This window comes from Sapajus apella, unplaced genomic scaffold, assembly GCF_009761245.1.
Source record: "Sapajus apella isolate SASKATOON/1434 unplaced genomic scaffold, GSC_monkey_1.0 scaffold68, whole genome shotgun sequence".
NCBI lineage: Eukaryota > Metazoa > Chordata > Mammalia > Primates > Cebidae > Sapajus > Sapajus apella.
Window position 1 is genome coordinate 2,064,872 of NW_022437008.1, and position 11,748 is coordinate 2,076,619.

At 44.2% G+C, this 11,748-nt stretch overlaps 1 protein-coding gene across 1 annotated transcript; it reads right to left on the bottom strand.

The window, feature by feature from the left end:
- Nucleotides 1-3,261: 3,261 nt before the first annotated feature.
- On the bottom strand, nt 3,262-5,554 carry EID2 (EP300 interacting inhibitor of differentiation 2). The gene has a single exon (XM_032248792.1). It carries the CDS (start codon nt 4,534-4,536, stop codon nt 3,823-3,825), a length of 714 nt encoding a protein of 237 aa, XP_032104683.1. The 5' UTR covers nt 4,537-5,554; the 3' UTR covers nt 3,262-3,822.
- Nucleotides 5,555-11,748: the final 6,194 nt, after the last annotated feature.

The window sequence follows — 11,748 nt, forward strand, 5'->3', positions numbered from 1 at the left end:
GTCTCAAAAACAAAACAAAAACAAAAACAAAACAAAACTGATCATTTAGATACGAAGAACACTCATTATCTAAGATAGCAATTACCCATGAGTTAATGAAGTGTAATATGATTCTAATAAAAATGCTTTGTTTTAAAATAAGGTAAGCTGACTTTGAGGTTGATGTAGTTACATAATGAACAAAATACCCAGAAGCACTATGAAAAAGTATACTGAAAGGCTTTAGCATTACCAGATTTAGAACTAGTTAGAAAATCTAAAACACAGTTTTTGTATGAAAAGGCATCTTTTTTTTTTTTTTTTTGAGACAGAGTTTCACTCATGTTACCAAGGCTGGAGTGCAATGGTGCGATCTCGGCTCACCGCAACCTCTGCCTCCTGGGTTCAGGCAATTCTCCTGCCTCAGCCTCCTGAGTAGCCAGGATTACAGGCATGCGCCACCATGCCCAGCTGATTTTTTTGTATTTTTAGTAGAGACGAGGTTTCACCATGTTGACCAGGATGGTCTCGATCTCTTGACCTCGTGATCCACCCGCCTCGGCCTCCCAAAGTGCTGGGATTACAGGCTTGAGCCACCGCGCCCGGCCAAAAAGGCATCTTAAAACAATTAGTGGAGCCAGGCATGGCACCCAGCACTTTGGGAAGCTGAGGCAGGTGGATCACCTGAGGTCAGGAATTTGAGACCAACCTGGACAACATAGTGAAACCCTGTCTCTACGAAAAATACAAAAAAATTAGCTGGGTGCGGTGGTGTAGGCCTGTAATCCCAGCTACTTAGAAGGCTGAGGCAGGAGATTGCTTGAACCCGGGAGGAGGAGGTTGCAGTGAGCTGAGATCCTGCCACTGCACTCCAGCCTGGTTGACAGAGCAAGGCTCTGTCTGAAAATCAAAAACAAAAAACAGTTAGTGGAGAAAAGATGGACTACTTAGTAAATGATGTTAGGGAAATCAGGCAATCGTCTAAAAAAAAATTAGATCCTTATACTGCACCTGAGAATAAATTTCAAATGGTTCAAAGATTCGAACATGAACAATAAACACACACACACACACACACACACTACAACCTTGGGATTCAAAATACTGCAGGTTTATTTTTTACTTTTGAGACAGGATCTCACTTTGTTATCCATGCTGGAGTGCAGTGGTGTGATCTTGGCTTTACTGCAGCCTCAGCCTACTGGGCTCAAGTGATCCTTCCACCTCAGCTGCCAGAGTAGATGGGATTACAGGCGTGTGCCACTACGCCAGGCTAATTTTTCATATTTTTCAAAGAGACGGAGTTTTGCCATGTTGCCCGGACTGGTCTTGAATTCCCGAGCTTAAGTGGTCTGCCTGCCTCAGCCTCCTAGAGTGCTGGGATTACAGGTGTGAGTCACTGTGCCGGGCCTACTGCAAATTTAAAGGAAAATTGGAAGCAAAAATCACCGCGGCCAAAAGGCTTTCCAAAAAGCCAAAATCTAATGACAAATTATGAAAAAATATTCGTAACTCATATCCCAAGCTATTATTATACCTCGTATCACTAACATGAGTATCATAAATAGCTACTGGATTCAACGAAGAAAGGACAAAATTATCTGTCAGGGAAGTGGATAAAGAATATGAACTAGGCACGGTGGGGCTCAAGCTTATAATCCCAGAACTTTGGGAGGCGGAGGCAGGAGGATCATCTGAGATGAGGAGTTTGAGACCAGCCTGGCCAACATGGTAAACCCCCATCTCTACTAAAAATACTAAAAATACAAAAATGAGCCAGATGAGGTGGCACACACCTGTAATCCCAGCTATTTAGGAGGCTGAGGCAGGAGAACCACTTGAATCTGGGAAGTGGACTGCACTTCAGCCTGGGTGACAAGAGCAAGACTTCGTCTCAAAAAGAAAAGAAAAGGAAGAAAAAAAGAATATGAATAGAGACTTTATGGAAAAGGGAATATATATATATATATTTATATATATAATATTTTTATATATACAATATATATATATATTATATATATATATTATATTTATATATATATATAAAAGTTTAAAAGATATTTAACTGGCTGGGTGCAGTGGCTTACACCTCTAATTCCAGCACTTTGGAAGGCTGAGGTGGGTGATCGCCTGAGGTCAGGAGTTCAAAACCAGTTTGGCCAGCATGGTGAAACCCCATCTCTGCTAAAAATACAAAAATTAGCCAGGCGTGATGGTACAGGCCTGTAATCCCAGCTCTCAGGAGGCTGAGACAGGAGAATCGCTTGAGCCTGGGAGGTGGAGACTGCAGTGAGCAGAGATGGCACCACTGCACTTCAGCCTGGATAACAAGAGCAAAACTCCATCTCAAAAAAAAAAAAAAAAAAAAAAAGATATTTAACTTCTCATAATAAAAGCAAATTAAAACTGATAAACTATTTTTTTCAACTATCAGATTCATAAAAGCTGGATGATTGTTGGTTTAGTGTGTTGGCTAGGCTGTCATGAAACATACTTGATCATCAATTGCTGGTGGGAGTGCAAAGCAGGACACATAGTGCTGCATAGCAATATCTATACAATTTTAAAGGAGTACCTTTGGTCCAGCATTCTCACTTCTAGGGAATCAGCCTACAGATATTACACATTAAAAGAAATGTAGGTACCTAATGATTATAAGACACATCATTAGTTTCATGAAAACCTAAGGAAAAAATGCTGTACTACAGCATCAAATGTAAGATGCACCCACATTTCAGCTACGTTAAAATGTGAAGTGTATTTTGAATTGAAGCAATACTATATTTGTGCACCTGCCACATGATATGTGTACAAGATCAACTACTCCAGCAATTTTTTTTTCTCTCCAAAGAAATATATGGGAAACAACCTAAATGTCCGTCAATATATCCCTGGTTAAGTAAATTTCAACATGATTTCAGAATGGAATAAAATGCCGCTTTAAAAAATAATGAGGAAATACAGTGGTTTGGTAGGGTCGTCAAGATATGTTCTTAATGAGAAAGCAATGTGTAAACCAGTAAGTATAATAAGCTGACTTCTGTGAAGAAGTAAAAACAAGTAAACTCAGATTTATAGGTGCCTGTGTACACAGGGAAACTACAAGGATGGAAGGGAAACTGTGGCTATCATTAGAGGTCATGGTGGGTACTGGATGGAGGAAGACAAGAATGGAAGGCTTTTCACTGTATATTTTATATATTTTTTAGCTTATAAATGGATTTTTTTATACTGAAAACACTTTTAAAATTAAAAGTTGAGTGAAAGAAAAAAGTCCAGAAATTTGATGTTCTTGAAAACATGATTTATCACGTAATATGTACATTTACTTTGTCACTTGAAATGTCTAAGAAAACACAAAATCAATCTTACACTAGAAACTTCTATTGAATATGACATGAGGAGGGCACATATTCCGACAATTTCAAGATCTTTTCACAGCCTTCCAGTCCTAATAACTCGGCGTTAACGCCTCATTCTGTTCAGCACTATTTGGTAATTTCTTTCATTCTCATGAGCCTAAGTATTGGTTTCTCATCAAGTCTCAATTTTGTAAAACCATCCTTTACTTTGTAATAAAGCAATGTTAAGAGACATTTTCCATAACGCAGGGGGAAAAATGTGGATCAATCACAAACTCAACGAACGTTACAGTTATAGTACTTTCGACATTTTTTTCAATTTCTTCTGTACTGCTTTTTCAAGATAAGCTTCCCTCTGTTTTTTTCCCCTCCACCTCCACCTGTGCACTGCATTATCTCGATATACTCTGACTTCTGAAAATCAAGTTGCAGGATTGGTATGATTGGAATGCAGAGGTTCTCTTGAAGTGTCACCACGTAACTATTCTCTATTGATAAACTTATCACAACCAAGTTCTTCTATCAGAGGGTTGATAACTTCAGATGCAGTCAGAGCTATCGTAAAGGTTAAAATATCGAGGTCCACCCTGTGAGGATTTCGCTGATATTCGGCATCAAACGCTGCTTCCCTTGCTCTGCAGGCTTCCACGAATCGCCTGCGGCGTTCTTCAAGCTCCTGTATTCTGCCAGGAGCAATCGGGTAATTTTCCAGATAGTGGCGGAGAAACTGCTGGTAATTGACTCCTAAAACGCTAAGTGGGTGGCGGAGGCGGAGATAGGGCAACGCAGCCAGGCCTCCATTCGCGTGCCTGGACCTGGGCCTAACCTCGGGACCCTCTTCGTCCACCGGCTCCCCTAGCAAGCGGGCGACCTCCGCCATCCGGGCTTCTCTGGCCGCCGCCGCCGCTGGGCTTTCCCTACCCGCCGCGGCTGCCCTGGCCACCGCCGCCGCTGCCACCGGGGCTCCCCTGGCCGCCGCCGCCGCCGGGGCTCCCCTGGCCGCCGCCATCCGGCCTTCCCTGGCCGCCGGCACCGGGCCTCCCCTGGCCGCCGCCATCGCGCCTTCCCCGGCCTCTTCAAGCTGCGCCGGGGCCGGCTCCCGCCTCCCGCGGCCTACCTCTGCCTGCGGGACGTCTCTATCACCATTCGCCGCGCCTGTCTGCGGGACACTGCTGTCTGCGGGCAGCTTGGACATCTTAGACCGCGGGGTCAACTCGGCTGCTCCCAGAGAAACTGGAATAACGGGAGAGTGCGATGCCCGGTGGACACCCCAGTGCGCGTGCGTGAGCGCTCTGCGCACGGTAAACGCCGTGAGCGTAACCGGGCGCGAGAGCAGATTCTACTGCAAACCCTGGGAGCAGTGCGCATGCGTACTCTCCAGGCGCCCGCGGTTCTCCAGATGCCCCCTCGAGGCCGGGAATCGCCAACGCATCGGCAACAGCCCAATGATGAAGGGCGGGGCCGTATTGGACATTTCAACCTGTTTGATGTTTGTAAGAAACGCTAGGAACGCTTACAAGATCGCTTCTTGTAGGCGTTCTCCAGGTTCGGTCCTAGAGTGTTCCTCTTTGTTCTTCAGTGATTATATGCCATACCTATTATATATATTTTAGATTCATGGTCTAAAGATATTTTAGATTCATGGTCTTTTCTAGGTTTTTTTTTTCCATTCATTACTTTGCCTGTCTTCACCCATATGGATCGTCCTAGCTACTAAAGCTTTATAATTATATTCTTTTCTTGTATTACATTGACTACTTTGGACATTTAATTTTCAAATCTTATTTGTGCAATATAACATGCAGAAAAGTAAAACATTAATATACAGCTGAATGATTTATCACAAATGAACATCCATTTAACTACCACACAGGCCAAGAAATTGAATATTTCCAGTATTCCAGAACGCTTTCTCTCCTTATCACTATCCTCTCCTTTCTACCCAGAAATAACTACTATCCTGATATTTATATTTTCTTGTTTCTCTTTTCATTTTACCACCTAAGGGTGCATTCCTAATGCTGTAGTTTAGTTTGGTCTGTATTCTGAACTTTATATATGTGAGAAACACACTTACCTGTCCAAACCCAAAGAATGGACTTAGAAGCACGAAGAACAGCGAAAGTGAGACTTTTAATAAAGACCTTGCAAGATCAGGTGTCTGGTAGGTAGGCACACCCAGGGCCGTCACAACAGGTAATTTCTCTCTCTCTCTTGTTCTCACCTTTCCTCCCTCTCCTCCCCTCCCCCGCTTTCTTTCTTTCTTTGACAGAGTTTCACTCTTGTTGCCCAGTCTGGAGGGCAATGGCATGATCTTGGCTCACCCCAACCTCCTCCTCCGACTTCAAGTGAGTCTCCTGCCTCTGCCTCCCGAGTAGCTAGGATTACAAGCATGTGCCACCACACCCAGCTAATTTTGTATTTTTAGTAGAGACAGGGTTTCTCCATGTTGGTCAGGCTGGTGTCAAACTCACAACCTCAGGTGATCCACCCACCTCAGCCTCCCACCCTTCCTTCCTTCCTTCTTTTTTTTTTTTTTTCAGGGTCTCATTCTGTTATCCAGACTGGAGTGCAGTGGCACAATCACAGCTCACTGCAGCCTTGACCTCCTTGTTCCCCTCCTCCGGCTGCCTGGAGAATCACAAATTTTAAAACTTTAATCTTGTTCTATGTTTTCCTGAGCTCAAGTGATCCTCCCACCTCAGCCTCCTGAGTATCTGGGACTAAAGGTGTGCACCACCACCCTGCTAATTTTTAGTTTTTTTGTAGAGACAGGGTCTCCTTATGTTGCACAGGCTGGTCTTGAACTCCTGGGCTCAAATGATCCACTTGCCTCGGCCTCCCAAAGTGCCAGGATTATAACCATGAGCCACTGCGCTTGGCCTCCAGCCTGTCTTTTCATTACGGTTTATAAATACTTTATTTTCTTGATAGTTATTATATTCATTACCATTCTTTTATGGGTCTCATAATATTAAAGCATGAATCTTATGTACTAGCTCTCCAATTACTTTCTCTTTGTTCTGATTAACGAGAACAAAATCATTTGATTTGATTTTGCTGGTGGTGGTCCCCGTCACGATGCCATGATTCATGACCATCGGCAGATGATTTAAGTTACTTATTGTTCTTTGCCTATCAGAAGTAGCTATTCTGAGGCAGTAAGGTCTCATCCACAGAGCACAAGACTGCATTTTAATTTTCCTGGTCCAAGCACCAAATTAGGAAAACACAACAGCTAGTCTACTTGCAGCTTCCCACCAGCATCGCTGCAATCACTAAGTGTGCGGCTCCTTTAAGGCAGTTCCCAGGCTAGGCTGGAGACAGAGCTATTGTTCCCATTAGGCCGCCTGGAGAATCACAAAAATTTAACAAAGAAAGTTCCAGACTTAGATGATAACATATATTATGACAAGAAGAAGTAGAAATCTAGTAACTTGCTGTAATCCTGCAGAAGCAGATATAATCTTGTTCTCTGGACTAAGAATCACCTTACAGCAGAAGCTGAAAGGCCCTCTGATTTTCCAAGAATAGAAATTGCTCCAAGTGAAATGGTGGTTTATTAGACTGAAGCGATATAAAAATGGTTCTAGGTGCCGGGCGCGGTGGCTCATGCCTATAATCCCAGCACTTTGGGAGGCCAAGGCAGGCAGATCACAAAGTCAAGAGTTTGAGACCATCCTGGCCAACATAGTGAAACCCGGTCTCTACTAAAATACAAAAATTAGCTGGGTGTGGTGGCATGCACTTGTAATCCTAGATATTCGGGAGGCTGAGGCAGGAGAATCGCTTGAACCCGGGAGGCGGAGGTTGCAGGGAGGTGGAGGTTGCAGCAAGCCGAGATCACGCCACTGCACTCCACCCTGGGTGGCAGAGTGAGACTTCGTCTCAAAAATAAAAATGTTCTTGTAAGTATCAGAAAGGGAAGATTTCTACCAGAGAGAACTTAAGTGCCCATAGAAGGGGTTTACACTTTGTTCTGAAGACATTCATGAGCTGCAGAAGAGGAAAGTGCCATAATCATCTTCTGACAATATAAGTCTATTGTCATTCATTAAACGGGACAATGAATGAAGGATAAGTGGGCATCACACCTGAAAATTCAACGTAAACTTCTCTGCAGTGTGGAGAGAAATCTTAACATGGGAGTTGGGGGATGCCAGTTTCACGGGACCAGACACAGAGAGGATGCTCAAAATGTGTGTTGAAGCAGGTACAGAAATGAGTGTCTGAGCACATGTGCCCAGTCATAACCGGAAAAACTAAGGGAGATGTTGTTTCTTATGTATCTCTGATATTTCCTCCTATCTTCCTTGGCAGTTGCTATGGTTTGAATCCATGCCCCAAAGTTCGTGTGTTGAAAAGTTAATCCCCAATGCAGGTGTTTCAAGGTGGGGTCTTATAAGGGGCGATTAGGTCATGAGGGCTCTGCATTATAATCAGATTAGTAATGTCATTCTCTTTTTTTTTTTTTCCAGGTAGAAACTTTAAAGTAACTTTTATTAACATATAAATTTTATATTAACTGTATTTTACCACAATTATTTTTTTGAGATGGAGTCTTGCTTGCTTGCCCAGGTTGGAGTGCAGTGGCGCCATCTCAGCTCCCTGCAACCTCAGCCTCCCGGGTTCAAGCGATTCTCCTGCCTCAGCCTCCTGAGTAGCTGGGATCACTGGTGTGCGCCACAAGCCTGGCTAGTTTTTATATTTTTAGTAGAGACGGGGTTTCACCATGTGGGCCAGGCTGATCTTGAACTCCTGACCTCAAGTGATCCACCTGCCTTGGCCTCCCAAAGTGCTGGGATTACAGGCATGAGCCACCACATCGAGCCAGCAGATAAATGTCCTTTTCATTGGAGTGAGCTAGTTATCATGAAAGTAAGATTGCTGGCCGGGCGCGATGGCTCATGCCTATAATCCTTGCACTTTGGGAGATTGTGGCGGGTGGATTGCCTGAGCTTAGGAGTTTGAGACCAGCCTGGGAAACACAGTGAAACCCCATCTCTACTAAAATACAAAAAATTAGCCGGGCGTGGTGGCGTGCACCTGTAGTCCAAGCTACTCAGGAGGCTGAGGCAGAAGAATTGCTAGAACCTGGGAGGCAGGGGTTGCAGTGAGCCGAGATCGTGCCATTGCACTCCAGCCTGGGTGACAGTGTGAGACTCTTGTCTCAAAGTGGGGAAAAAAGACGTAAAATGATGAAATTCTTTGAAAAAAAGAAAAAACACACGCATATCTTCATGACATGAGATTTGGCAGTGATTTCTTGGGTATGACTCCAAAAGCACAAGTAACAAAGGAAAAAACAGATAAACTGGACTCCCTCAAAACTTAAAACTTAATCAAAGGTCATTCTGGAAAGCATAGACACTCAACTCACAGAATGGAAGATAATTTGCAAATCAGGTATCTGATAAGAGATTATGATCTCAAATAAATAGAGACCTTCTACCATCTAACAACAACGACACAAAAACTCTTCCAATTTAACAATGACCAAATAACTTCAATAGACACATCTCCAGAACAGATATAAAAGTGGCCAACAAGCATATGAAAAAAGACTCAACTTCAGAGTCATTGGGGGAAATGCAGAATCAAAACCATAGTGAAAGAGCACTTCCTCCTCACTAGGATGGCTGTTATTTTCAGATACAAAATAACAAGTGTTGTGAGGATGCAGAGATACTGCAACCCTTGAACATTGCTGTTGGGAGTGTAAAATGGTGCAGCTGCTGTGGAAAACTTTATGGCAGTTTCTGGAAAAGGTTACCATGTGATCTAGCAATACCACTTCCGTGTATACCCCCTTAATAATTGAAGAAAGAGACTCACACAGATATCTGCACAGCAGTGTTCATAGCAGCATGATTCATTATAGGCAAGAGATGGAAACAACCCCAATTTCCATCTACGGATATACATATGATGGAAGATTATTAGCCTTAAAAGTGGAGGACATTTTGACACTGGCTGTAGCATGAATGAGTCTTTAAAACATGCAAAGTGGAATAAGACAGACTCTCCCTGAGACTGTAGGTGCCAGCTGTGGGGAGAAGGTGATGGGTCAGGAGTAGGGGCTATGGACATTTGGACCGTTCCTCCTGCAGCTTTCTTGTGCCTTCAGAACCTGTGCAAGCCTGATCTCTCTGCCCAGTGAGTCCCCCCTTCCATCCTGACGCTGTTTACTCAGTTTCAGGTTGCATAAGACATGAAACCAGAAAGCACGGTGTGACTGGTGCTCTGCCCTACTTTCACTTTTGATAGCTCTGGCTGAACTTGTAACCTAACTAAAAATAGGATTTTGTTTCCTTTTCACTGCTGATTATAAAGGCAGAGATTTCTAAGAAATCCATGATGTACAGGAAAGTGATTTAGTTATTTATTGCTGAATTCTGATGCATGCTGTCTTGTTAGTATTTCAGACACAAGATAGGAAAGACACTTGTTTATTGAGGAAGCGGTTTGCAAGACACTCAGTAGATACACAATTGCCTGCCCTAAGTGAATTGGTGGGAAATAAGAATTGCTCTCTCCTTGATTTTGTTTATTTATTATTTTTTTTAAAGGGAGTCTTGCTCGATTGCCAGGTTGGAGTGCAGTGGTGTGATCTTGGCTCACTGCAACCTCTGCCTCTCGGGTTCAAGCCATTCTTCTGCTTCTGCCTCCCAAGTAGCTGGGACTACAGGCACTCGCCACCATGCCCGGCTAGTTTTTGTGTTTTTACTAGAGACGGGGTTTCACCACATTGGCTAGGGTGGTCTCTATATCTTGACCTTACGATTCACCTGCCTCGGCCTCCCAAAGTTCTGAGATTACAGGCATGAGCAACTGCACCCAGCCTATCCTTGATTTTTTCATAAAGAGGATCCTAGGACCTTCCATAGGCGTGAGAAAGTGTGTGATGGAAGGAGGATAAAGGATGGTGTGGAGGTTTCTGACCTGAGAGGGGACTTGAGTTCCCACATCCATCCTGAGTTTATTTACCCAGTGTCAGTTTGTATAGGAGATGCCACCATGAAAGGTACATGAAAGTACACAGGTTGAGCCACAACTATCTGAAAGTGAAAGGTGCTCTGCAGCACTTTCACTTTTAGATAGTTCTGGCTGAACTTGTGACCTAACTAAAGACACAAATAGATTTTCAAGAAATCCATGGTGTGGAGGAAAATAATTTTGTAATTTATTGCTGGATTCTGATGCATGCTATCTCATTAATATTTCAGACAGAAGTGATAAGAAGGACGTGTACTGAGGAAGCAGTTGGCAAGACACTCAGAGTAGACACACAATTGCCTGCCCTGGTGAACTGGCAGGAAATAAGAATCACTCCATCCCTGGCTGCTTTATGAAAACAGAACCATAGGACATCCGATAGGTGTGAGAAAGTATGTGATGGAGAGAGGAGGATAACGGATGCCATGGAGGTTTCTGGACTGAAAGAGGGGATTTGGGGCATGAATAACTGAGTGAGTAGCAGGGTGGGAGGGGCTGTTTCTGAGCTGAGCAGGGCTCAGTGGGAGTCATGGTCTATACTGAGCAGGGGTCTCATGAGGGCTCTCTTCTTTCTTTTTTTTTTTGAGATGGAGTTTTGCTCTCATTATCCAGGCTGGAGAGCAATGTCGCGATCTTGGCTCACCGCAACCTCCGCCTCCTGGGCTCAAGCAATTCTCCCACCTCAGCCTCCTCAATAGCTGGGACTACAGGCGCACGCCACCATGTCCAGCTAATTTTTGTATTTTTAGTAGAGACAGGGTTTCACCATGTTGACCAGGATGGTCTCGATCTCTTGACCTCGTGATCCACCCACCTCGGCCTCCCAAAGTGCTGGGATTATAGGCGTTAGCCACCGCGCCCGGCCGGGGCTCTCTTCTTTCTACCTGGATTCCAAAACTCACAGGTCCCTCTATTCAACCAGGAAAAGGAAGAGGGAAACTCATATGCTGTCTGCCCTGAGTTCCAGAATGTGGGATGAACCATTTCTTTTCTGGAAATGCTAAGACCCAGACTTAGCAAAGGCCAATTTCCTCATTTAAAGAGTGCTCACAGATGTGTTCCTTCCATCCTCCTTCCTGACTTAGAATGGGAAAAGTCGTGCTTCTATTGTTTGTTTTGGGGGGATTTGAGACAGAGTTTTGCTTTTGTTACCCAGGCTAGAGTACAATGGCAAAATCTTACCTCACTGCAGTCTTGGTCTCCTCAGTTCAAGCAATTCTCCTGCCTCAGCCTCCGGAGTATCTGGGATTACAGGCATGCACCATCACGCCCGGCTTATTTTGCACTTTTAGGAGAGACAGGGTTTCTCCATGTTGGTCAGGCTGGTCCTGAACTCCCGATCTCAGGCAATCTGCCCTCCTCAGCCTCCCAAAGTGCTGGGATTACAGGCGTGAGCCACCGCGCCCAGCCT